General features: G+C 34.6%; 2 protein-coding genes across 3 annotated transcripts in view; one reads left to right on the top strand and one right to left on the bottom strand.

Moving 5' to 3' along the window:
* The window catches only part of LOC124366973, a 615,086-nt gene that overhangs the window by 75,645 nt on the left and 512,070 nt on the right, over window positions 1-27,371 (bottom strand). For both annotated transcript variants that reach the window (XM_046823610.1, XM_046823611.1), the window contains exon 3: window positions 19,000-19,120. In XM_046823610.1, coding sequence (XP_046679566.1) covers window positions 19,000-19,120 — 121 coding nt within the window. The remainder of the gene's footprint in view (window positions 1-18,999; window positions 19,121-27,371) is intronic.
* LOC124366974 lies at window positions 10,395-13,750 on the top strand. The gene is made up of 4 exons (XM_046823612.1): window positions 10,395-10,482; window positions 11,074-11,371; window positions 12,415-12,563; window positions 13,309-13,750. Exons 1-4 carry the CDS (start codon window positions 10,441-10,443, stop codon window positions 13,591-13,593), a joined length of 774 nt encoding a protein of 257 aa, XP_046679568.1. The 5' UTR covers window positions 10,395-10,440; the 3' UTR covers window positions 13,594-13,750.

Here is a 27,371-nt window from a genome sequence, read left to right as displayed (position 1 = left end):
AGATAATTCCAACAAGTTGTAGGTTGAGAGAAAAATAAAATACATGTTATATATAATACTAAAAATAATATCAGATAGAATAATAATAATTAATTTCACGCCTACCGTTTCAGAACACTGCATTATGCAAGCGGCTTTATAACGATGGTTTCGGCGCTAGAGTAAAACGCCAGCTCTCCCTTCATCAGACAAACGATGAAATGCTCCCTTCTGGGGCAAAACAAACAAGTGCCGAACAAAAGCGGTGCATCGCTCAATAAAACACAAGTGAAAAAAACGTTAAAGAAAGGCCGTTGATGAATGCAAATTGTAAAAGGGAAAAAGTAAAAATTGTGTTTTACAGTTGAGTGGTCCACTAGGCGGACCATTGACTTCAACAAACACGGTATAAAACGCTGTAGTTTCATCTATGAGGTTTTTACCGAGCATAATAAAACACCTCACTGGGATAAAAATACGAGAAAATTATAATCGGCCTTATTTGAATTAAAAATTATTGCGCTTAAAACTACATTTTCATAGTTTCATTAATTTGATATTTATATTTTGATATTCGTATTTACAACTTGTTTTCGACACGATTAGATAATTAATATTTAAATACTTATTCTTAGCATAAAAATAGTAAGAATAAAAGTTTGACTTCTTCTCTTAGTGTGCTAATTTTCTTTAAACAATACCAGGAAGTTTGCAAAACAGGCAGATACATCAGCATAAAACAGTTTTAAAACGCTACTATGTACCCTATGTACTATTCAGGTTAGGTTATGCTAGGTTAGGGTAGGTTAGGTTAGGTTAAGTTATGTTATGTTAATTACACGATTAGATAATTAATATTTGAATATCATTCTTACCACAAAAACAGTAAGAATAAAAGTTGGTTTTTTTTCTTAGTGTGCTAATTTTCTTTAAATAATAGCCGGAAGTTTGAAAAACAGACAGATCCATCAGGATTAAACAATTTTAAAACGCGTCTAGGTATGAGCGCATCAGGTAAAAATTAGGTTATGTTAAGTTAAGTTAGGTTAGGTTAGGTTATGTTATGGTAAGTTAGGTTATGTTAGGTTATGCTAAATTAAGTCAGATTATGTTAGGTTAAGTTAGGTTAGGTTAGGTTATGCTAGATTAGGTCAGATTATGTTAGGTTAAGTTAGGTTATGTTAGGTTATGCTAGATTAGGTCAGATTATGTTATGGTAAGTTAGGTTATTTTAGGTTATGCTAGATTAGGTCAGATTATGTTAGGTTAAGTTAGGTTATGTTAGGTTATGCTAGATTAGGTCAGATTATGTTATGGTAAGTTAGGTTATGTTAGGTTATGCTAGATTAGGTCAGATTATGTTAGGTTAGGTTAGGTTATGCTAGATTAGGTCAGATTATGTTAGGTTAAGTTAGGTTATGTTAGGTTATGCTAGATTAGGTCAGATTATGTTAGGTTAAGTTAGGTTAGGTTAGGTTAAGGTAGGTTAGGTTATTTTAGGTTAAGTTAGGCATGCATGTTGTAACTGAAATAGTTCTCGAGATAACATATCAACATATATTTCCACCATCCAAACTTGCTAAACTCAGCCAGTAGTGTAATTAAACATTTAAAATAGAATTGAAAATCTGCTTATCAAGGTAGAATATTAAATTAGCCTAGACTGATAAAAGGTTAATTTCACATTGACATTTTTATCATTGCATTCAGTTAAGTGAAAAGTAATGATGTCCTTAATAGGTATGAACTTAACTAACCCCAACGGACTACATTAATCACCCGGTATTACAACCCCCCCCCCCTAGTGCTTTAGCGGGACAGAATCATATCAGAGCAACGAGGCGCGGTGAAGCCATCGGGCTTACATATATGTAGGTGGAGCTCATAAACACACAGCGATAAGCAACATCACTGCCATCCAGATTTATTAGCGGCGCTAAAATGAGGAATTTAATGGCTAGAATTCTGCATCGTTTATACAAACTACAATTGCCTCTCTATTTTCATATAATTAGCTAACGCTCGGTGAATCTTTATTATAGTATATTAAATAGTTCTCCATACAATTTCAATTGAATAATTTGAAATTCATCTATATAAATAAATTGCATGAGGAATTTAACAGTAGTATCGAAGATCTAGATCAACATTTCGATACATAAACGTACAAACTACAAAACTAAAAAGTATTTAATATACTTAAGGTTAGTAAATAAAAGTATAATAGTGAAATCTTACTGAACACCTGAAGGAATAAAAAAGTTAGCCGTTTCTTAAAAAAAAAAAAAAAAAAAAAAAAAAAATAGATATATAACCATATATCCAAATTGTACTTCTAATAGTAGTAATATTTGATTTGTAGAGTACATTAAAAGAATTAATATAAAATTGTTTGAGTATTGCACGAATTTTATATTAGTTTACTATAGCTACTAATTATTTTGCAAGTCTTATTTTCTCGATGGGTTTTCATCGTACCCAAGGGTATACAAATACATTATAACCTAGAAGTAATGGATTTGATTCTGAGGGAAAAATCGTAGCTAAGACTATTTTGACAAGAAACATTTTAGTGTAATCAATTAAAATGTAATTAACAGTAATTAGAATCTAACAAAGAAACGCTGAGAACGCTGTTCATAGCTCACAACGTGCAGAATACCCTCTGAATCAGTTCACGGATTGCCAAGAAAAGCCTGAACTGCAATGCAAAATTGTGGACTGCAGCTTTACATATATTTATGGAAGCGTGGGTGAGGGGCGGGTGGTGTCTGATTCATTAACAGACAGAGTAGCAATAATCAACCCTCACAGGTTCACCCCTGAGCCATCGGTTCCCCCGTCGAACTAATGCACCGCTCATTTTCATTAGGGATGAATTTACAACGGTTGCAGCCTCTATCTCCTCGCACAGCTGTTGCCAGTTTCTATAGATCTTTATCTGCCTAGGCATTATCTCTGTCTCGATGGGTCTGGAAAGCGTAGAAAATTATCGCAAACCGTTACAATACTGCGTACTGATTTTTAATCAACTTCGTGGAAATATAATTTTATCAATTCTGTTGAATCTTTTATCTTGTTTTGTAACTCTAAAACATTATGACGCAGGTGGTTTTCATTACTCGATCGAGCTACAAATTTGCAAATAACTTGAATTCCGTGAAATGTTATTAAACAAATCTGAATCATTACTTAATTAATTAATAAAACCAATAGGTTTTACATTGGTCTTATGACTGATTTTTTATTATATTAGTTGAACACATAGTAGGGATTAATAATCTAAACTAATTTGCAGTACACTTGTATGCATAGCCTAAATTAGCTAAGCAAAGTCTTACAAAGGTGAGAAACAAAATTCACGATTTCGAACATTTGCCATCGTTATATGTTACAAAAGGTATATATATATATATATATATATATATATATATCGTCAGGTGGGGAGAGGTATTATAACATACAAAAATAAAGAACAGAAAGAAAAGGGTTAAAACGTACCCGAAAGTTGCTTGGAGTCCAGTCTAGGCGTTGTCACTGCACAGAACGTAAAGTCCCGAGCACAAGTCACGAGTACGACAATCACAATCACACATCACACCGGCACAGGCGAAAGTGGAATCCTTCTTTACTTCTTATTCTTTATTTTAGTAAGTATTCATACCTTCCCCCACCTGACGAAGAGGATAGATTCCAATCCTCGAAACGTTGTTATGCTTTTTATAACATATAACGATAGCAAATGTTCGAAATCCTTTATCCTTTCAAACCTTCCATAGTCAATAACAAACTTTGAACAAGGAAAACAAAATTAACTATTTTCAGTGCACTAAAAGTATTTTTACATTTTTAGGCGTTAGTATTAACGCCTATCTTTCGGAGAAGATTTTTATGTGCGCTAAATAAATTCGTTGAAATTTAATATTCCAACACAGTTCATAAGGACACTTACGAGGATTTTATTAATTAATTATGTTTTAAAAACTCGGGTTTCATATAGAACGAGGAACATACACCATCATTGAACTCAATCTTTACTAGAAATAAATCTTTATAGCTGAACTCATTCCCGAGAAAGCAGGCATCGCTGGCGCTTACCCAAACGCCATGGAGAACTAGATTTATCATATGAAGAAATTCAATTTCACGAATAGATTTAAATTGTATAGCTATCCTGTCACCCACGAGGAAATCAAAATAACAATTACGAAGTATTTTGTTCCTAAACTCACCAACAGAGTTTTATATCGCATAAAATAGATTATAATGGTATTGGTTTGTGACAAAAATATTCACATTCACACATGTGAATCAGGTACACCAATTGTAAGCAGTTCTAGCCTGCAAAATTCCCGCTTCTGATCCTGAGGAATCAACGTTAGTTGCCTGCTCACAAACAAATAGCTTCATTTGAAATCAGACAAATGGTTACAACAAAAAATGGAACCACTTATCTCTTAAATGTTGCAAATCCAAGCCAAATCAACAGTTATTGCCTGCTTCGTACCCAAACAACGTTTGTTGTAACGATGTTTTAGTATTTTCTCTCAGTTTGAAGTAAAATTATTGTTTTATTGAAGTAATAAGTGTCAATGATTGCGTAGTTTTTGAAAAACGAAAGAAAACTTCATGATTAATGAAATGAATTAATCCAATTTGTGATCCATACGAACCTTTTAAACTCTTCACAAAGACATTCCCTTAATGAAGTATGATACAGAGTAAGAGAGGGAGATAGAACTGATTGAGAGGAACGGTTCTATCAACTCCGTAGAGTTGATCTATTTGAACTGGATGCATACTGAACACACAAGAAGATGCAGAACATTGGAGATCTTACAGATGAGTAAGTTTCATTATTGACCTTCCAATAGGATAGGTTCTGATATTCTCTACAGAACAGAAGGTTTGCTTTCTGTAATTTAGGCTTATAGATATTTCAGGAGATATTTTGACAGAGTGGTACCTTTATAGGTTAGAGTTCTGTAGTCTGTAATGATCAAGACGAAGCTCCAAAACACTTACATTTGACTGTCAACTATTGGATACATACCTGTTGTAATTTGGACAAAAATATTTAGTTTCCTACCTTTGTAAGAATCTCATCGGTTGTTGGCAGTTTTTAGTGGGACTGCCGGAAGTCATCTGCTAGGGCTTCATCATTCCTTACTTCCGTGTGTGCAACAGCCATTTGAAACGCTAGAAGAGCCCTAAATTTGGGCTGTCCTCCTCTTATTACTTGCAATTGCAAAACAAGAATTTTCTTCCTCTACATTCTGTGTAAGGAGTGTGTCCACCCAGCAGGGATCACTTCTGGCTGGTTTATACCTTCCAGTTGAACCCACACTAGGCACAGCAAAAACCGATGTGTCACTTGAATCTGGGCAACCTTATGGATGTCCAGGAGTGGCCACATCACTAACCGCAAATGTAGAGATTCTGGGGTTAGTGATAGGTCCTGATAGGATAAGGTTAATTCGGCAGGTCTAGTCTACTGTAGGAGATGACTGTTGAAGTTGGTGGGATTAGTTCCCTAAGTGTCAGAGATTCTTGCTAGTCTCAACAAGGGTGTGCCACCCACTGCCTGATTTGACTGGATAGGTTGGTTTAGAGCTGGCCTCCCCTTCTTTCAAAGGAACATGACTTTGAGATTAGTGCCATAAACTCTTCTTTATGGATCTCAACAGGAGGCTGCCCCTGCCCTCAACCTTACCCATCCTGAATATCCTGTCACTCCGGAAGCAGCACAAAGGTCCTTACAGGACTAAGTGTAATTTATAAGCTTCTTGTCCTGAGAGAACAAAAAAGGGGTATCAGAACACAACGTAGTAGCTCCTTTTATTGTATCTTCAATTTAATTGCGGAGTTAAAACCACGGAATGTTGAGAGACCTTCAAAATGAGCACAAGGCTCATAACTGCTGCTGCTAAGCGAATACTGCTAGTCGGTAACCGATTCGAGATAAATGAGGCCTTTCGTGATATGGCGTCGAATTTTGGCCCAGAGTTAGAGATAGATCACTTCTGCTTCAAGTAGCAAATTCCCTTACGTGACTTACAGACCTTTTCCTCCATTATATTTTATGGATATTCACAATATGTAGACCGCACGATGAGGGAAACAAAGCTGAAATGAAACCGCCTTCAGAAAGAAAAAAATGCAGCACTCCCTAACTCGTGTTTCACGCAGTTCCCACTTTTTATACCAGTAGGCCTAATGTACTCTCTCCCTTCAATTAGTACCCCAGGCTCTCCCAGGCTTGGCGTCTATCATCTGTTTACGAAGATTATGTCTTAATTAGTCTTTTTGCGGTACTTCTTAGTACCCTTTTCAATTTCAAAGGGTTCTCCCCTCCGTACCTGATAATACTCCACGAACGCCACGTTCTTTTATTCTTTATCTCGAGCAGTTTCCGGTTTGTTCCTTTTTATCTCGAGCAGTTTCCGGTTTGTTCCTTTTTATCTGTTCGTGATCTGTAGTAATGAATTGTTTGAGACGTAATCTAATGTAGAGGCACCCATATTTCAGTTGCCACAGTAAAAACACTGGCAATGTCGAATAATTAGGCTGAGCGTTAGCGAAGCCTATAACCCAACGGGCTGGAATTTCATTTTTGTCTGTCTGCCCGACATCTCGAGAATAAACTCATATACTTAAAAAATTATGAAGTTTTATTTAAATATAAGCAATGACGAGTTCGTCGATGGTGCATGTCATGAGATTTAGCAGAGCGTTGGATTGGATCTTTTAGATTGCTCTTTTGGGTAATCTTGATGGCAACGAGAAAATAGCAGAATGCATTTGTAAACAATATGAGTACATATACAAGTTTAACACTAGACATAGTAAAACAAGTCACCTAACTATCAGACAAATCTTTCTGTATGTGGACTTTTAATGTTGCACGAAACTTCACTTCTAAATAAACAAGAATTAGTTCTATGATGGTGCATGTCCAACAATGAGATTTCGTTGAACGTCATTGCAGCCTGTCCCTCGGAATGGTGGGATAATTTATCTTGTTTTATGCTGTAACATTTCTTTTCTGTATATTGTCTGCTAGTATATCTCAAGAAAGAGACATGGACTTTAGCTTACATCCTCAGCGAAGCCTGTTACACGACGTATGGTGTGACGTAAACCTACACAGTTAAGTAAACAAAGGGTTTAGTAACAGTTTGAACAGTCAAATATTTAGCTAGAACATTTATTTGTAAAGACATTTTAAATTTTACGTAAAGTCTTCATTGATCTATTATAGCAGGTTCCTCAAGTAAACGTACATTCTAGTTTTACGTTTTCACTCCACGTATATTTCCTAGGAAGGGACATAATTTGTGTAGATTTAAAAGGAACTTTCTTTTAGATCTGGATTTAATAGATTCCCACAATTTATCATTAAAATTAACGTTTACTATCACAATTTAAATTAATAATATACAAATATTTAGAACAATATAATTTACAACCGAACGTGAAAAAATTTACAACATAACATTATTAAAATTTGTTTCAAATAAATCTGACAATAATGTTCTTAGTACACGATGCCCTAAGTCGAATAAGTTAACGTGGATTATCTCCTTGGAGTACTTGTCCATCTTGAGCTAGACGGTAAAGAAGGGATTATTTCCAAATGACAATCCCTCAGAGAAAATTAATCCCATAAACCGGCGCATCCCTCAAAGCGGATGCACCGGGCTTAAAATTAAAACCCAATTTCCGAAAGGGTAAACTTTGGCTAAAGCGAATCCAGTTTTCCGAACCATTATTCGGCGGGCTCTCTTCAAACGTCCCTATTTAATTGGGCCTCCCCCTCCCCCTCACCGCTCCCGGCCAACCCTCCATTAATGCCATCCATGATGACGTCATCTGCTGCGTTACAATTACGTCAGATTCAGTTATCTGGCTGGTAAATTGCGCGACGGTAGAAATTAAAAAGCAGCGCAAGAAAAATGTGTAAGGTGATTAATTATTCTCGGGGCTCTTGGAAATAAATCTGCCGTCACGCACTGGTGACCTGGGAAATTGTCTCCGAATGAAATGCTGGAATCATATTTCACGAAATCGAGGTCATTCTCCGAAATACGCATCGGAGTCAATTTCTGTCGCTCGAAAGAAATTGTCGGTAGAACTTTTTTTAATTGGATTTTTTATACGCTAACGATAATTATGTATTACCCTCATTGTTTGATGGATAAAAAGTCCTGATCCATTTGTAAATTTGTATGACCTCTTTGGAAATCGAACCCAAGCCTTCTCATTCAGAGAGCCTCAGAACTCCAATATTTACGGTGAAGGATCTCTACTTAAGAATGTGTCCTTTATTAATGGACTTTCCGTTTTCTTGAAGAAAAGAAAGAAAAACTTTAAGTTATTTCCTCTTAAAAGCCTTCAAACAGACAATAACAGTGAGGTTAACAAATATTTATGAAAATCAACATTAAATTGGTGATAGTTCTCAAAACTGGATACTAAGAAATATTTTTCTACTTACAGTGCTAATTTAGTTAACACAAACTGTTTCAAATACCATTGTTATTAGATATATTTATTGGCTAATGTTTTGCAGCTAAAGACATAAACTAAGAACGAGGAATCGGTTTTAGATGTAAAGTTACTCATACATTCAAAGTGTGTTTAAACAGTTCCAAGAAACCTGGTCGTTTAGTGCAATTTCTTAACTGTACACCTCACCTCTGGTTGTTTTTTTAAAGCAGTAAAATAATGTCAAGAGTTAGCAAGCCGTTATTAAAATTTCCATTCGTAACGGTCTTTGTTTAATTGTGTGAAAAAGTGAATAAAATAAATTTTAATAGTTTTAAAACACTCAAAATACAGACTAAAGTGTTCGTTTTACTTCAGAAGTATTGAAATAATGATACTGGTCGAATAATATGAGTTAAAAAAATTTGATTTAATACTCAGAGCGAAAACGCTGTTCTGCTTCAAATTAAATTTGCAAAACATTTTAACGATCGCGAACTTACCGCGATCCGGACAAAACCAGATCCTTACAAATCGCGGACTGTAACGAGTAACAAGTTTGGCTGCGAACGAAAGAGATTTCTGTTTAGGGAAACGCGCCGGTTAATGTTTATTAATTGGAGAGCCACTCGAGTTGACTAAGGCCAAGGCTCAGACTGTTCGGGGTCAAGAGGTCGAGATTGGTGCCCCAGACACGGCCCTCCGCCCTAGTCCGGGTTTGATTACTACGGGGATGAAAGTTATAACTATCTGGAGATATCTTGTGTCTTACTCACTTAAAGCACAGAATAATTTTAGAATACAGTCGCTGTATTTCATGTTAAATGTAAGATTTTCAAAATTAACATACAAATAATGAGGATAAGAGCTCTAAAACAAAGGGCCTTTTCAGCTTTTAATTAAAGTTCCAAGAAATATTTTTGAATATTAATTATTAATTAATATGGTAATTCATGTCTACTAAAAATGCATGATGGGAGAAAATCGTTAACACCTCTTTTTGAACCATAACCAATTTTAGAATTTTATAAGACTATTCTCCACTTTAAAACAACTTTTATAAATACGTAATGACTGAAGTTTTGAATGCGTATATTTATACTGGGTGTCTTAAAAGTCTCCCCTCCCCTATTATCTTTCTTTCAAATAGAGACGGAGTGATTTACTTTAGGGGGATGTTTATATGACCAACTAAGGAATTTTTTATGTATGAGAATTTGTAACCCCCCCCTCCAAAATGGGGTATTTTGGGAGTAAGTCACCATTTTAAAATAGGAAACCCTAGAAAAAGACATATTATTTTAGAGGTATTATAAAAATAAAAAGAATGGCATAAACTAGAGGTCTCAGATGCTACTGTATCGAATTTGGTGGCCGACTAAAGTTTGAATTGCTTTATAAAACCCCCAAAAAATTAAGTTACATTTAAAGTTATTGTGATGCAGATAAAATATCCATTCAATATTTAACAGTTGTACTATTTTTTTGGAGTTATAACTTTGACTGAAATAAAAACCTATGTCTCCACGCCCCGCCATAACTTCCGGTTAACCTCCCTGAGATGTTCCTACAGTCCTGTCTGGATTAGAAGTCCTTCGTTCCATTTCATAATTATCGTGTACATTAACAAAATGCATAGAGGAAATAAAGAAATATTACAAGAAGTAGAAATTACGCTACTGTACACCTGAAACAGCTGATCAAGCGTGCAGCCCTGGCTGCATCTCCAATTCTTCCACCTTTCAAACAACATAATATAGTAATCTCTTTTGCATCCACGTCAAATTTAAAAAGGTCGGATGCTTTTTAGAATTTCCAATCGTCACTACTGTACATGTAAATCTGTATTGAGAACAGCTAAAGATAACTAAGGTAATACCAGAAGAGATAATGTTCTCACACAATCTGAAGTGACTACTAGTGTCAGAGATATTCTTGAGATCTATTGATAACACAGTTGTTAAGTAGAAAGCCATGAAGAGATTCATCTTGTTATGTCTGCTGGCAAGTGTTCAGGTTAGGAATTTCAATTTTTAAATCTACGCACTTTCTGATGCTTTTGCTCTTTTCGATATTTCCACGATGTATGGTGGTTTTTGTGGCTATGTACTTAGACATTTTTTAAGTGATGTTTTTATTTATTACTAAGCATTATCGTTAATTTATTATTTTTGTATGTTTTGTAAGCTCTAAAGATTACAAGTGAGTTGAATCTTACAAATCTAATTTGAAAGTTTTGTTTTTAATAATTTTATTTCCTATCCTTATTAATATCATTCCTATCTTTAATATTACCCTGTATTTAATATTTTGGTAATGTTCTAAGAAAGAAAGCTGTTAAGAATGTTGATAAAATATAATCACGAATGTAGTCATTAAAAAAAAATTAAAAATACAGTAACGGTAATGCACTATGATTTTATAGGTGCAAATAAGCAATTTATTTAAAATTGGCGTGTCCATTACAATTTACCATTTCGTACAAAAAATCATTTACTTGTTATTTTTTAAAGAAAAAAAATCACGTGTGTGTACGTAGAGTTGTGTTCTTTACGGAGCTGTTACAGTCTAGGAAATTAAAACAAATCTTAAATTATATGATTCAAGGCGGGTCCCTACAAATGGAAGCAGCGGCCAGTGGCCAAGCCTCTTGTCGTAGCAGCCCAATGGTACGTCCACCAGAAGTACCTCGCCGTCGAGCAGGAGCTCCTTCGCGTGTCCGTGGATGTGGGGAAATTGGCAGAGATCACGACCAAGGAGGCTTACACACTCACCTACCAGGCTGAAGAGGATCTAAGAGCGTTGAGGGAAAGCCTCTCGAGGGAGTCCAAGAGCCTCAAAATGCTCTCCTGGAGTTGTGTCAACAATGCGGCCAACAAGCACACCTTGGAGTACTTTGATCGTGGTAAGTAAGATCTCTCAGAGATCTCGAAGATGATCCCAGAGTTTAACTATGGGTGTGCTCTTTGAAGCAGTTAACTGTATCTTCAAATTCAAAAAGTAGAATTCATAGAAATGTTGTGATCTTTGAAGAATTACGAAGAGATTCTTTCTTAAAAATGATTTAGGAGAGTAAGTTTGCTTCTGCTTTTTGAAGTATACATATTATTAAGATATAATATATATATTATTCGCCCTACACTCATTCTGAATTTTTACAAAACTCATGCAGCAAAAATATCTTTTTTGATTATTTTAGGCATCATTTTAAGCAGCAACTGAGTGTTTCAAAACGCGAGATCTTCTAAAGAGGCATAACAAAAGCTGTACAAAATTCTAACCCTTTGTTTGAAGTTTGTTTTTGACGATGGAAGGATTGTGAAGGAAACAGGATTTTCCGGGCATTTCCATCGTTCAGTGATAAAAAAATCGGTAACACTACGTTTCGAGATCTGCAATCTGATCTCTTCTTCAGGTAAATAATTAACCTAAGACATAATTACAAACTAGGTTAAAATAAACTAATCATACCAGAGCGTTGTTACACGCGTAAGTCAGGAATCACAACCACCATGTTGCATGTCAACTTCACTAACTCTAAAACATGCACTTAATAAAAAACTAAACATAACACACAAGTTATTTATTTTAACCTAGTTTGTAATTATGTCTTAGGTTAGTTATTTACCTGAAGAAGAGATCAGATTGCTGATCTCGAAACGTAGTGTTACTAATTTTTTTATCACTAAACAATGAAAAATGTCCGGAAAAATCCTGTGTCCTTCACAATTCTAAACCGCTTCCATTGAAAACAAAATGTTATATACTAGGGAGGAAAATAAATAAATAAAAAAGTATATTTCTCTATAAAGTTCTTTCATTAGTAGGTTGTGAAGCTTTTATTAAAAGATGTTGGTAAATATACCGAACACATCCCTCATTTCCGAGTATTTCTTTGCACTGCCTAAGAAATTTCTTCGCCAAAGTTTGGATATGTTTTTTTTCCAGTGAAGGAGAAGATGTACGCCTGCACCCACACAATCAGTGACACCGCAGCAACCTTCGAGGTGGAGATGACCCAACGGCTGATAGAAGCCAGAGGTCACGTGTGGAACATCGAGCAAGCCATGTGGTTCTGTCAGAAGTTTACCGACGAGGTAAGGATAAAACCTACCGTTTCATATATTTGTGCTAAAGTGACGCAGTAGATATTTCCTCAGTACTTGTTACTTGAACAACTGATAAAACACGTGTACTTTGAAAGTAAAAATCTTAAAAGAGCTAAAATATCTAAAATTTCACAAAGATTTTCACTTGTATAAAAATTAGCTCTATTTCAAAGAAAAGTTTTGCTTTAGGTTTAGTTTGATGCAAAACAATTAGCCCTTACCCAAAGTTAAACTGTAAGTATCCTTGCCTGTAAAATCCTTTTGAGGACTATTCCACGTTAAGAAGACTACAAACTATAATACCTAATATAAGCCACCTATGAAATATAAAAATATAAGAAACTGAACATTGGGTTTCTTATACAAAAGAGTTCCTGTAAGTAGATTCCCTCATTGTTATGAATCTTTTGAGAAAACAGTTGGAAAGTTTGGTGAATTTTATTACGTATGTAAAATAACTTGGATCTTCAACGTAGTCCAAATGTAAGTTGATTTGATATATCTCATTATAGATCCATGAGGATAATAGTTGATGAACCGTAAAAATGAATGATGCTATATCTAATTTCCAGGATGTTTGGTGTAAGTTATTTACGTACGAGTATGTAAAATAATTTGGATCGGCAACGTAGTCCAAATGCAAGTTCATGAAGAATGATGCATCTTATTATAGATCCATGAGGATAATAGTTGATGAATCGCAAAAAAGAATGATGCTGGATTTAATTTCCAGGAAGATGTAGAGTGCCTGAAGAGGTTGGTGTTGGAAGGCCTCCAGCTTGCGGACAAGATGCCGGACCGGGCAGCCTGGGTGCTAGACAGAGCTCAGGCGGAGTCGGGACAAGCTTTGGACAAGCTGAGGAACTGTGTGACTCTATCAGTGAGCGCAGCTCAGGACCGGCTACTGGTGGAGACCCAGAGGATGAGGAGGTGTGTGATGGAAGCGCAAGAATCTGATGATGATGGTGAGCGGGAGAAACCAGCCGGGACCTTGGTCGGGAAACGGGACTCTGGATGAGGGTGAAAAGACCTTCTTGAGGAAGGACGAGGAATGAAACTACTCGTAGAATGGATCTAATAAGAGGAGCTTAATAAGGAAAAATCATAGGTTTAAGAATTTTGATAGCATTTTGTGAATTATTTATGCTGTGCAGAAATAAAATTGTTACCATTTATTGACTTTCAGTTTTTATCATGAGTTAGAACAGGACTGATGTGGGCCTATCATATGTTTCAAATTACCAACGTAATACTGTTACATAAGTTTAAACGCAACGTTTCGAGAAGTTGTATCTGCTCAATTCATCTGGTGGATAATCTACTCGTAATATATAACTGAGCACAAAAATCTATACATCAAGAATCCAATAAGGAACGCGTAGAAATCATGGAAGAAAAACAGAACAGTTTTGCAAGAAAACAATTGCTATATTTAAGTTAAAAAATAAAAATCTGAATTTGCTAGACTGTGCGAGAGGATAGAATTTCGTGTTCTTTAAGTGAGGATTCGTTGTATTTTATTGTAACCTTGATCAACATCAAGGTTGATCAAGGTATTCAGGTGATAAATTTGATTCATAGCTTCTCTGGTTTGAACTTCATAAATAATTTCTCCATTTCAGTTTCGTGTGTTTATGTTTCAAGCTATTCATAAAAAAGGGAGCAGATACCAATCACGTGATCAAACAGTTATATATATATATAATATATATATATAATGCATTGTTACAAAATGCATTACTAGGGTTTATTAGGTTATTATTACTAGCTTACTAGTAAATGTTAAACGAGCAACATGGGGTATTCGGGTTACAGGATTGTAATAGAGGGAAGGAAAACTAACAAAGTTTTGGAATACATACTTTAATCTTTTCTTCAGGTTAGAGAAAACATATTCAGACTGTAGACATATTTTGCGTAAGATTGTATTTTAAATCAAGAGCACAAGTTCATAACAAATTATTTTAACCAAGTAATAACTCTTTCTGTTTTTTATATGAGAAATTAAAATGCTTATTAATATCCAGTAAGCAAGATGGCTTTTTAAAAGCAAGATGGTTCAATGATGGATAATTCCATCCATGTATAGTTAACTATGGACGTTAAAAACATAAGTATGTTCTTTGGTGTTTTCTGAAGTAAAAGTAATTTAATTGTATTTCTGTCAATTCCATGCTTATTATCCGACAGATTATTGTTTTTATGTATTCATGGGCACACATGTAACACAGGTTACTACATATTAATGTTTCATGTTGAATATAAAGTTTAGTGATAATTTATTATTATAGTACGGATAAGGGTAGATTTCAAAACTAGCACAGTAAAATTTAAGCCTAGAGCATTCTCCAAAAGGACTACTAATGTATTCTGAATAATTCAATTGGTATACTTCTTAATAGTTGCACACACGATAAATACCAGTGTGTTAGATATGGATTTCTAATATTATCAGAGCATTACTTGTTGATGTAAACAGGGGAGGGGAGGAGAAGAGAATGATAATCAATTAAAAGATACAAGTAGTGTTAAAGCCCAATTAAAAAGACCAATACAACCAGACAATGCGTGTCTCATAAACCAAACGGATTTCTGAAATTAGGACCCAACTATCAGTATGGAGTGTTGGGTTGCACGATAGAAAGCTCTCATGGCAGTCGAGGCAGGCGACAATAAACCCACTCGGTGGGTGGCAGTACGAAGTCGGCAGGAGTATGTGGGCACTTGGGTCACAAATGACGCCCTTGTCCGCGACCCTACAGCACACATGTTAGTGCCACCACCACCAAGGGTAGGTTACTTAGCAGACCATTAGCTTTGTGAGGCCGGCTCGGTTGTGTTGTGAACCCAAACTAAAACTATTTACTCCCTAATAAATTATCTGGATTAAACTTCTTGGTGTAGATTTCAGTAATGGTCATGATTGATTTCCTGCACGCAGTTTGATTCCCGGAATCACCAATGTTTTCATTTCGTGTCAAAACTTTGAATAAAATTAAACAGTTCTGTTGGGACGTACATTTTGCTACATAATTAGGTGTACAATGCTGGTTTGAATAAAACTATTATTTCGTTTCAATTTTTTACTGAGAATTACCTATATAATGGTATAGGCTCTAATGGCTCAGTGTAGCGGGTACAGCGGTTATCGCAAGATAACACAATCAGGCAACGTCGAGCGTGGCTGCTGCTTGGATAGGTAACCGCTGAGCGATCCTGTCCTTGCAAGCAGCCCGCCTGCCCGGCCATTGGTGGTGGTTCGGAAGTCACCTTTAAGCCGTTGGTCCCTAAGTTAATAAGGCTTCTTAGCCATAACTTCGCATAGTGCAATAAACCATTCTTTACTTTACCTTTATGACGCTGGGGGAATGTTAAGCCTTTGCGTACATCTGAGGAGATGAATAACCTACGGTATCTGAGGAAATAACTGTCCCTCTACGGTTCATGCATTAGACGAAAACCTACCACCCTTCTGAAGTTAAAAATTCTGTGCCTGATACATTTACAAGATTAGACTAGTCCAAACAGGAAAGCCGTGTTGGAAAGGTTACACCCTTATAAAGAAAGGTTACATCCTTATAAACAAAGGGTTTATATGTTTCTTTACCACCAAAGGGACCGGGACGTCAGAATTAGCAATAGATTCACAATACCTATATTCACCGGAATATCAAAGGATCAGATACAAAGGACCGTCTTCACACAATAGTCTATGTACGGAGTCATTTTGCTTATACCTTTGACCTTTTGATCCCAAAACCAATACAGTTCTTACTTGAATTAAAAGGAACCTATGTACCAAGTTTCAAATGTCTAGGATCTTTCTATCACAAAATGGACGAACAGACTAAACGACTTTAAGAAGGTCCTTAATAATGCAACATTCATTCTAATTTTTACGAGAAAAATATAATTATGGTATCTACTCAAGAGTAGCCGAAATAATCCAAAAGCATTAAGACAGAGTTGACATATCTTACTGATTCACCGCCAACATACTCTTTCATATTTCTCGGGTATATTTGTGATCCAAAGCTGTAATCGTGAATCTTTCATCATATTACTTCAAGGTAGGCTCATATCATATTCTGGTAGCTTACAAAAATATCATGCCGAAACCGGGATTCGAACCCGGGTCTCTAGGATGATAAATTACGACGCTGACCCCTCAGCTACAGATGAAATAATTAGTCTGGGCGCGCGGCTCTGGCACTACTAGCCGTTCAACTAAGGTTCGGCTCGCTCGAGGTTCTATTTCACTGTCACGCGCAACGTTTCACAAAACTCATTCCATTCAACACATGAAATGAGCATTTTGCCATTACTTTATCGTAATAAAAGTTATATCAAATTAAAGAACACATTCTTGTCTTTCCAACCAATACGTATAAAAAATGTCAATTCTAAAATAATAATGTCTAAATTAGTAAAAACCAAGTACAGTTTTAGTTTAGTTAATTTTATGACATGAAATTTTCGCTCTGCGAGGAAGTTTTTTTATTATCCTGTCAGTATCAAACTTCCCGTGGAAAAGTTTTAGAAAATCGATTAAACTGCATTTTTTGTCTAAAAAAAAGACCCCTCGTTCCGGGGGAAATTAAGCGTTATCTTAATATTTATAAACACTCGGCGCGCGAGCTTCTCCCAGTCTCAGTACGGTCTTCAGTTCTTTTAGCGTGAAAGCAATGACATTTTGGCTTACCTATAAACCTCACCTAATATATTTTCTAGGATAAAATACGGATAAAAGTTCAGTTTTAACATTTTAAATCTTAAACTGTCTTTAAATGGCTTAAATATAAAGCTAGATCCTTACATAATAGAATAGAACAGAACAGTGTTGTATTCAACACTGTACAAAGACAGCACATCTGTGGGTTAAATACAGTTGTGCAATAGTACCCAAGTCATCGCCTCTTTGCAGATCACACCGGGCTTATTTCGTAATTCGTATTGCCCAATCCAATCGGGTATCTAATCAGCATCTGGTAAAGCCGGGTCATAGTCGTACAGTTCAAATACAACAATGATCTTCGGTAGTCTTTGTAGCGTATTTTATAGCGCTTAACTACATGGGTCACTCCAGCAGTATTCCGAGTCCGAGCCACCGTCTGTTCTTATAAAGTTGTCTGATCACACACATTTAAAATTATACCTAGGAAGGGTGTTTGGCCACAGCTAAATATTTTACAGTTTTGAGTACTGAATATAATACACCACGTTTTTGTACTATATACTCAAATATTTGTGTACAACACAAATGATCGTTTAAAAATGTACACAATCAGGCGAAAATACTCATACTCAGATGACACAGTGGTTAAAAGTAAATCGAAGAGTCGCCACTTCTGGGTATTTTCATTCATCTATAATATAGATCCGCTTAACTGTTTGGACAGGTATCGCATAAAAAATAACAAAATAAAATGAGCACTGATCTTTACTTTGCGTAAAAGGTAATTTTATCAGCTTTACACCTGAATGGTTCCTAAATAAAACGCAGTATGTTCGATAATCAATGTAGTCAAGTTTGAGCCCACCTCCCTTGACATTTAAGACTAAACCCCAAATTTCGAGACCAGGTTTTAGGGGAATAAAGATTGGCCACGTATTCTCCGAGTTTTGTATCCGGAAATCACTCCCAATCATAAGAGTTTAAACAGAGAGATATGTTATACCTAGGTTGACTGGGCAGTAAGGACTGCACCACGATAAGGGACACTCACTTTCGCTATAGTTGGTCAAATGTCGTAGTTCGTAATACATATTGATCGCTATAGTTGTACAAATACCATGGTTTATAATATAATCCACATTGATCACACTAGTTGGTAAAATACCGTGGTTCATAATCCACATTGATCGGTATAGTTGGTCAAATACTGTGGTTCATAACCCACATTGATCGCTATAGTTGGTCTAAAACTGTGGTTCATAATCCACATTAATCACACTAGTTGGTCAAATACCGTGGATTACAATCCACACTGATTGCTATCATTGGTAAAATACCGTGGTTCATAATCAACTTTGATCGGAAAATGTCTCATATACACATTAACTGGACTCTTATTAAATTAATTCTAAAGATGGAACGATCGATGGATCGATTTTTATGATGTCATAAAAAGACTTCGTAGCATCCACGATCATTTTATTACACACAATTTAATCACACTCAGACTTAACTGATATGATAAGAGCTAAGCGTCAGAAAAGTGACAAAATTAAAAACCCTTGGTCATTAATAACATTCTTTACTTCAAAAACGAACAAAAGTTCCACTTGTTTGTAATTATAATAAGAATCTACTACTAACAATTAGAATCAAATTCATCCTGAATCTCAGTTTGGATGTTTCAACATACTTTACGACTGTTTATAAACAGCGAGTGACAGTAGATGAACGGTACAAAGGACTCACCAGTGTACGGATGGCTGTAATCCTTGTCCGGACTTGTGTAAACTTTGCCGCTGGCCTCCTCGCCAGGCTCAAGGTACGCTTTGGAGTCCCTAGGGTCACTGTAATTCTCGAGGATCTCTATCTGTAGACAGAACAAACAAGAACTTTACTCGTACTGTCGAGGGATTTAGTAAAGATCCTATTTTCTTAGTAGGTACATTATAAAGTGATCTCCGGAGGACTTGTCCATAGATTATTCTCCCTTATAATTAAGGCTCTGAACGTTCCGGTCACTATTGCCAATGTTAAAATGTTCGGTATGGTTAGGTAGGAGTTGTCCGGATCATTAATGAACATTATAATACACCATTATCCACTGATACATTAAATTATTTAATTTAAGTGAGTATGAACCAAGATTTTCAATCAAATTGAATTTATATCTGTCAAAATTAAGATATTTGTTTGTTTGAAGTTTATTTTTGACGATGGTTTATTTATTGAAGTTATTGAATTTTATTTATTACGGGCATATTTTAGAGTTAGTGAAGTTGACACACAGCATGGTGGTTGTAATTCCTGACCTAGGCGTGTCACAACGCTCTTGGTATGATTTGTTTATTTGAACCTAGTTTGTAATTATGTGTTGGGTTAGTTATTTACCTGAAGAAGAGATCAGATTGCAGATCTCGAAACGTAGTGTTACTATTTTTTTTGTTTCACTGAACGATGGCAAATGTCCGGTAAAATCCTGTTTCCTTAAGATAAGAAGATCTGTTTGCCAAGTAAGTGTTCACAAATAAAATTAATGATGTTATTTAGGAACAGCAGTAAACATACAAACATAATAAAAGCATTAAGGAGGAGACTTAGTTTAAAACAATCAGTTGGCGAGACATAGAAAGCCTTACAACCTAACCCCCCCCCCCCCGCCGCTCATCACCCCTCCAGAGGTATCAGGATCTAATAAAACATCAGTAGCTCTCCGGAGTTATAGGGCATCGGAAATAGTGTCGGGTTACCCAGCAAATCCAATCTGTGCGTGTGGATGCGTGTGTTTGTTCGCTGGTACACTCGAAACGCTTTGATGTTTCTGGACAAAACCCCTAAAAAGTGAATTTGTAGAAGAGACCTTTGTGTAATAAATAGAATACTCGTGGTGTAACGGTCAGAATATGATGTTAACCAAAATTTGTGTGAATATCTTCAACATGTTTCTAAGCCTACTATTTCTATAAAAAACAGGACATTTTCATTTTCGTTTATGTATTTATGGCTTTCACAACACATTTATCCAATCACAAGTCGATGCTAAGACCTTTTCCCCAATCCGGGGTGTTTTTTTTCACAATATTTTAGAGATTTGGAATTGTACCTTTAGATATACGTTTATTTTATTAAACTGTAATAAAAAATAAAAACAATAGTTAAACTAATTATTGTCTGTTTCAGTACTTTATTGCCAAAAAGTCGTTAAAACTGTTAAAGGAGCTGTAAACTAGCTAAACCCACAGTTTAGAAACTAATATGTGAGGATTACAACAACCAAGAATCATTATAATTTATCATTAACATCTTAAAAGTGGAGATAATGCCGCACAAAAGTATTGTGTTAGAGCTTCGTAAAAGAGTACTGAAATAATTGAAATAAATTAATTTTAAAATAAATCACAAATTTCTTGTTAAATTAATGAACAATACAGAATACTGAACGAAATATAATACGTCAATAAGAAGTGTAACACCGACATTGTTCAGAGCGTATAAATAAACAAATGTTTAAATATAGGCTATTATTAGTTTGTGATAAGTAAATATAGCATTCATTGGGTTGTATTTTCATTATTAGATATTTCGTTTTATTAACATTTAAAAGTATTTTTCTATTATAAATATAGATTATTTAGAGCTATGTATAAAAAGTAATCTTTGAAGAACGTTTGAAGGAACTTCTCTAAATAATACATCTTTCTGAATTTTCCTGATATTTTATTGTTGTTTGTATTGGTTCAGATAATCAATAAAAGATTACCGTTATCTCCGTTCCCCTGAAACTACAAGATATGATGAATTACAACACTTACCTTTACTTATTTCAACATCAAATCACGATAAGCATTAAAATATTGTTTGAGATCACGAAAATAAATGTAAGTTCAATAAAGATAAACTTACTTTCAACTTAACTTTTTTCCGTATCAACCCCGCCTTATTTGAACCTCTCCAAGTGTTTTCCCTCTTAAGAATTTTCACGGCATTTTAACTAAGAAAAACAGCCGTTATAACTTTGGATGTGTAAGCGGAGAAAATAATGAATGGCGAAACTTTTGAAGTATTTCCTTATCCCTCGGTTTTACGGGCAATTAAAACTTGTCAAGATCTGTGATAACAGGTCTCAGAGTGTTTTAATAAAAGCTTTCGCAACCCTGATAGCCTGGGCTCCTCGTCGGGGAGAAAAGGAATTTTAAAATTAATAAATCACGCTTCACCTACAGAAGGAGGGTTGCTCGCGAATTTTGCTACAACAGGACAAATAACAGTTGCAGAATAACAGATATTTTTAACGAAAACAATCGCAGTACAAACCGCCACGGGATAGTTTGTACAGAAATTATTAAATGTAGCTACACTTTGGCAAGCACCGTGCTGTTACACAAACCGTACAAATAGAAATCATCTATACAAAGTCAATAAAGCTTTGTTTTGAGTATTTTAAGCTTTTATATTTACATAATTGGTTCAGATTTTGAGAATCAACTACAACTAAAGGCTACGCGACAAAACCCGATTAGGAGACTGGAGCAATACACATCCAGTCAATACACTGACTGGATGTGTATTGCTGCAATTTCCACAACTTATTTAACAAAATCATTTCGGCTTTAGTGTTCAACTTTAGTATTCTTCAAACATATACAGAAGTTTAAATTTGTATTGTATGCGTGAGGAATATCTTCAAGATTTAGGGTTTTCCTGAAAAAACTAAAATCATAGAAGACACACAACAGGATAATTAAACTACCCCAGGAAATTGATGAACACAATAGCCTATATATTGTATTGGTGTGATTTCTTAAAAATAATAAAGAACGATTCCGAAAATGGTGGCAGTGTTTCCCCGTAGTCCTTCGAGGCATTTTAGGGCACTCATAACATAACAAGAAGAAACTCTCAGAATTTTAAGGGAAATAATACGTCTGCCGTTGGAGTTTAATGGTAAATATTATGAATTCCTTCTATTGAAAAGACTTTAATCGAAAATGAGGATACTGATTAATAATCCACATTAAAATAAGTAAAGTTTTAAATTGTTGCCAGTTATTTAAATATTAAATAGACTTTTTTCATAAACATTTTTGCCCTGCCTGATACTCAAAATAAATTTTATTAAATTCCATAAAATGTTTTGAATTTTTACTAGTCCACTTTCTACAAATTTTTTTACCCAGCTTGAAAAATGGCATTTTGATTTTAACGCCATAAGATTCATACCCACAGTTTGTTATCTGCGGAGGTATCAAATTTTACATACTTAATCAATTAACATCAAAACGCTTTCTAGTTTTGTTTCGTATTGTTGTCATATATCTATAAAAAGTGTTTACATCGTTATTTAATTCCTTTAAATCATACAATACTACAATCATAGGTTACCACTTTTTATTTAATACTTTTCGCAATAAACTAATACTTCATTAGAAAGCGAAAAGGGGTGGGAAGTTAGCATGGAAAAGTGAGTCGGCAACACTGCAGCATATTTACAGTAACATAAAGCGCAGGTTGGCAGGTCACAAACCTTCATCTTCAAGTTGGTTTAAAGCCGATATTTAGCGGCAAGAGAGGTTATGTTTGACCAGTTTTCTTTCTCTTCCTTTTAAATTTCGTTTCATTCTTTTATAATGGACAGATAATGTTTCACTTGATGAAGCAGATAGATCTCAATCTTCGAAACGTTGTGTTATAAATTTTGTAACACACAACGACGACAAATGTCCGAAATCCTATTAACCTTTCAAACCTTCCATCGTCAATAACAAACTGAATTATTCTTAAAAATTTATTGAGCCCGTCTGATTCAAGTATATACCGGGAGCTAATAAGGTGGATACTTAGGATAAGAATAATCCAGTAACTTGACACTGTCTGGGATGGAATTCTCAAACCTGGCACGTCTGGGCGGGCTGGGGAAGAAAGCTAGCCGTTGGGGGAGGGGAGAGGGAGGAAGGCATGCCAAAACCAGCAATCATACGCTGACACGTGATCTTTTTATGTAATAAACCTTGTCTTATTTGTAGGTCCAAGTTCCACTCGAGGAAATTGAAACATTCTTTAGACGAACCGACCCTAACACTTGATAAAATATTTGATTAGTAATGCTTATTTTATGAAAAGTATAAAAGGAAAAATTTATGAGAGTTGAAAAGTTTCCGAAAAAACTGCCAGTCATTTTTTAAATTCACATTTTATTTTACTAAATATGAAATGGATATAAAATTCAATAGCCTGGATCCTCAACTACTTTGCTATATCAAGACTCAAATTAAACATAGATCTGTAAAGAATGAAAGTTACAAGAATGATACAAAGATGTTCATGTTGTGTCACCACGTCTTTAAATTGATCCACTCAACAACTGGAGCGATAGTGATTTGTGTTATCTTATCTTATTGAATGTTTTATCTCTTTGTCAACAGGTTTTTAACTTGCTTTTCCTGCAATCAACTCTAATTTATAATATATAGTAATGAATACAAAATCAATAGCTTAAATCCTCAATTACTTTGCTATATATATCAAGACTCGAATTAAACAATCATATCTGTGAAGAATGAAAGTTACAAGGATTGCAACAAAATGTTCATATTGTGTCACGTCTTTAAATTGATCCACCCAACAACTGTCGCAATTGATGCTATATGTTGTCTTATCTTATTGAATGTTTCATCTCTTTGTCAACAGATTTTTTAACTTGCTTTCCTGCAATCAACTCTAATCTATAATATATCGATGAATATAGAATTCAATAGCCTAGATCCTGAACTTCTTTGCTACATCAAGACTCGAATTAAACAATCAGATCTGTGAAGAATGAAAGTTACAAGGATTGCAACAAAATGTTCATGTTGTGTTAGGTCTTTAAATTGATCTGCTCAACTACTGGCGCGATAGTGACTTATATTATCTTATCTTGTTCCCGTTTTATATCTTTGTCAACTTTGTTTAAGTAACGTTTCCTGCAATGAACTATAAGTTCACACAAAAAATCGCTACTCTACACAAGCACATTTTCGCTACCTATCGTTGAGTTTCTTAGATTTTGAACACGAGGAAGAAAAAGCTAGTTCTCAAAACCAACCAAATTAATCTTTATTTTGTATTCACAAACTTTCTGAGCATCTTCGTTCACAATGATTGCTGATTTATACGTGTTGTGGATACAACAAACCGCAAAGATAAGATTTTGTCTTACTAAACAACTGTTTCTTAATTATACAGATAAAACAATCAAACTTTCACGCTTATTTCTCTAGTCTTTATAACGGTAAAGGGAAGATTTAAAGCTGAACTGCAAAGTGAATCTTACTTTCTGCTGTGAAACACGGTTCACCCACCCCCCTTCAACTCCTTACCCCTCAAACTTCTCACCCCCTTTCCCGTCTCACCCCGGCGATATTAAAGCCAGCAGTACAAGCAGCTTGGACAATGGCGCTGGAATGTTTGGACAATGCAATATCTCAGGACGAATGCCGGAGCCCGCATGAACTTGTAGATAACGCTTGCATTTTTGTTGTTAAAGGGTTTTGTAGCTTTAATGCTGTTGTCATGTTGCGCATGAGAAATGATTTCTGCTTGTTTTCAAACAATTAAATCCTGCTTACATGGATAGAATGCTGTATTTTAAATAATTAGGATATATTAAAAAGATTAGTGTTGTACTTGAAAAGTATTCTTTATTTAGGTTAGTCGTGATGTAAAATCAAACATTTAAATAACATAGGTACTCTATTCATTAAATATAACAAATAAGCAGGAATATCCTTTTAACTAAAGATCTCACCTGCAATCAATTGAGTATAGATAAAGCTGTATAGATAATTCAAGTATATTTCTGAATTTGGTGTGTAGGATTATTCCGAATACTTACTCAATTACAAATTATTTTATACATTTTGCCAACAACTGGTCTCTTGGACAATCATGGATATCCATAACAACGGATGTATTATAACTTATAACATTACAAGTATAACTAACAAAAGTATGAAGTAAAATCAAGTCCGTTCAATTCTCTAAGGTCTCCAAAACGATAATTCCGATGAATAGCAAAGTTCAATATAGTTGCCTTGTTTATTTATTTTATTTTCGGCAATACAACATTGTAAAATACTTTCTTTAGAAACGGCAAACATGAAAATACAACAAAAATTCATAATCACAATTAATAGGAGCGCTGTGTAACATTGGTACAATAAACAATTATACAATATGAACATTTTATTAAATTAGAAAATGTATTATATTTATATTATTATTAAATTTTTATTATTGTAGCAGAAGTTTCAAATATTATAAAAAGAGGTAATTAATGGTAACTTGAAATAACACTGAAGGAAAACTCGTTCAGGTCATAAACAAACACACAAAAATGAGCGTTGAGACAGCAGTGGCGTAGTTTGAGTTAAAATGTAATATCAAGCACTTGTTAATTGGGGGTTATTACTAAAGATAGTATAAACTCCAGTTATATGAGGCCATCGGGGCTGTAACCTTGATAACTAATAAAGGCGCTACATAAAATAACTTATGTGGGTTATGAGATTGTTATTATAGTAATTAATTAGACAATGATAAGAAAATCACGTTATATTTTATATACAATGGAGATCCAATTAGGCTCTGCAGTGTGAGCCTAAGATCTTACTTTTTTTATCAATATAAGATATTTTTGCAGTATTCATAGTCATTTTAACTGCCTAAACTAAATATACTTTAAAGCACATATAGACGATTGTTTTTTGAAGGGACACAATAGTTATGGCCATTTTTTATTGTTAGGCGTAACTATAACGGAAACACGACGTTTCGTGATTTGATATCTGCCATCCTCTTCAGGTGTTTTGAAACAACTTGTCAAATAATCTTGCCAATATTTATTTTGGTGTATTCATCCCCATATGTTTGGTTTGTTTACTTTCACTTAATTACCTTATGTTTTATGTTATCACACCTGAAAAAGAGATCAAAAACCAGATCTCGTAATAAAGCTTCCTGCTGTGTAATCCTGATTCAATTCATTGTAAATTACACACACGTCCTGTAATTATTTGTATTGTTTAATTGATTGATGATTGACTGATTTAAAAAAAGGACAATATTGAAAACGTGTATTTCTCCAAAACTATGGAAAAAGACAAGTGTTAAGCCATTAAGAGAATGGTAGTTGTAGTTCATAGCCCAAATAGTACTATGATTATTACTGAAATAGAACCAAAATTAACGATGTGTTATACCTTTTGTAACATATAACGATGGTAAATGTCCAAAATCCTGTTACACTGTCAAACCTTCCATCGTCAATAACAAACTTTAAACAAACAACAAAATTAACTGATAAAAAAGAAGAAAAAATATAAAATTGAACGTTTACTACGAAAATAATGGTTTCAAACAAATTAGCTGGATACATAGTTTCTATTGCATCAAGAAATTTAGAACCCTTATATACATTATCTACACCTTACATTTTATTGTTAAAACCTAAATTTACGAGTACATGGTATCATATACCAAATCAACTGAAAATAAATGGGATTCATCTCTAGTGCAACGAACTGAAGAGATAAACAATACAATTGTTTTCTAAAATTAACCTCAAATCTAACCTCAATCTAGAGGATACTCCCGCGCGCTTCCGTAACTAACTAACCATACCTTAGCAAACATGTTTTCAGATTACCAAAATCTGCAGATGAACTAAAGTTAACGATTAGAATCTTATTATACTTTAACCCTAAAACTTATAATGTTTCCGTTTGCAAAGATATTGGATATATTTATATACTTTGCTGGCAATATATTTCAGTGTATTTAAAATAACAACATCAAATGTGAATTTAGGATAAAATAATACATTGCACATAAATGTACATAAAAGTGTTTATTTTTATTTAGGTTTAATTGATTGATCCTATACAGAATCGTTAGGATAAAAAATAGTTTAGGATACCCAATAATTGTTTAAATCGTTCCACATGCCTAGCTATTTAACTGATGTTTACTACATTTTCGGCCTTTTTTCCTATCCATGTGTCCTTACAATTAAAACTACGTCTTAATTTTCCTAATATTGTGACCCAAAAAGCCTGTTACGGCCAAATAAAATTTTACAGCTT

This window comes from Homalodisca vitripennis, chromosome 7, assembly GCF_021130785.1.
Source record: "Homalodisca vitripennis isolate AUS2020 chromosome 7, UT_GWSS_2.1, whole genome shotgun sequence".
Classification (NCBI taxonomy): domain Eukaryota; kingdom Metazoa; phylum Arthropoda; class Insecta; order Hemiptera; family Cicadellidae; genus Homalodisca; species Homalodisca vitripennis.
This window is presented reverse-complemented; position numbering and strand designations above follow the sequence as displayed.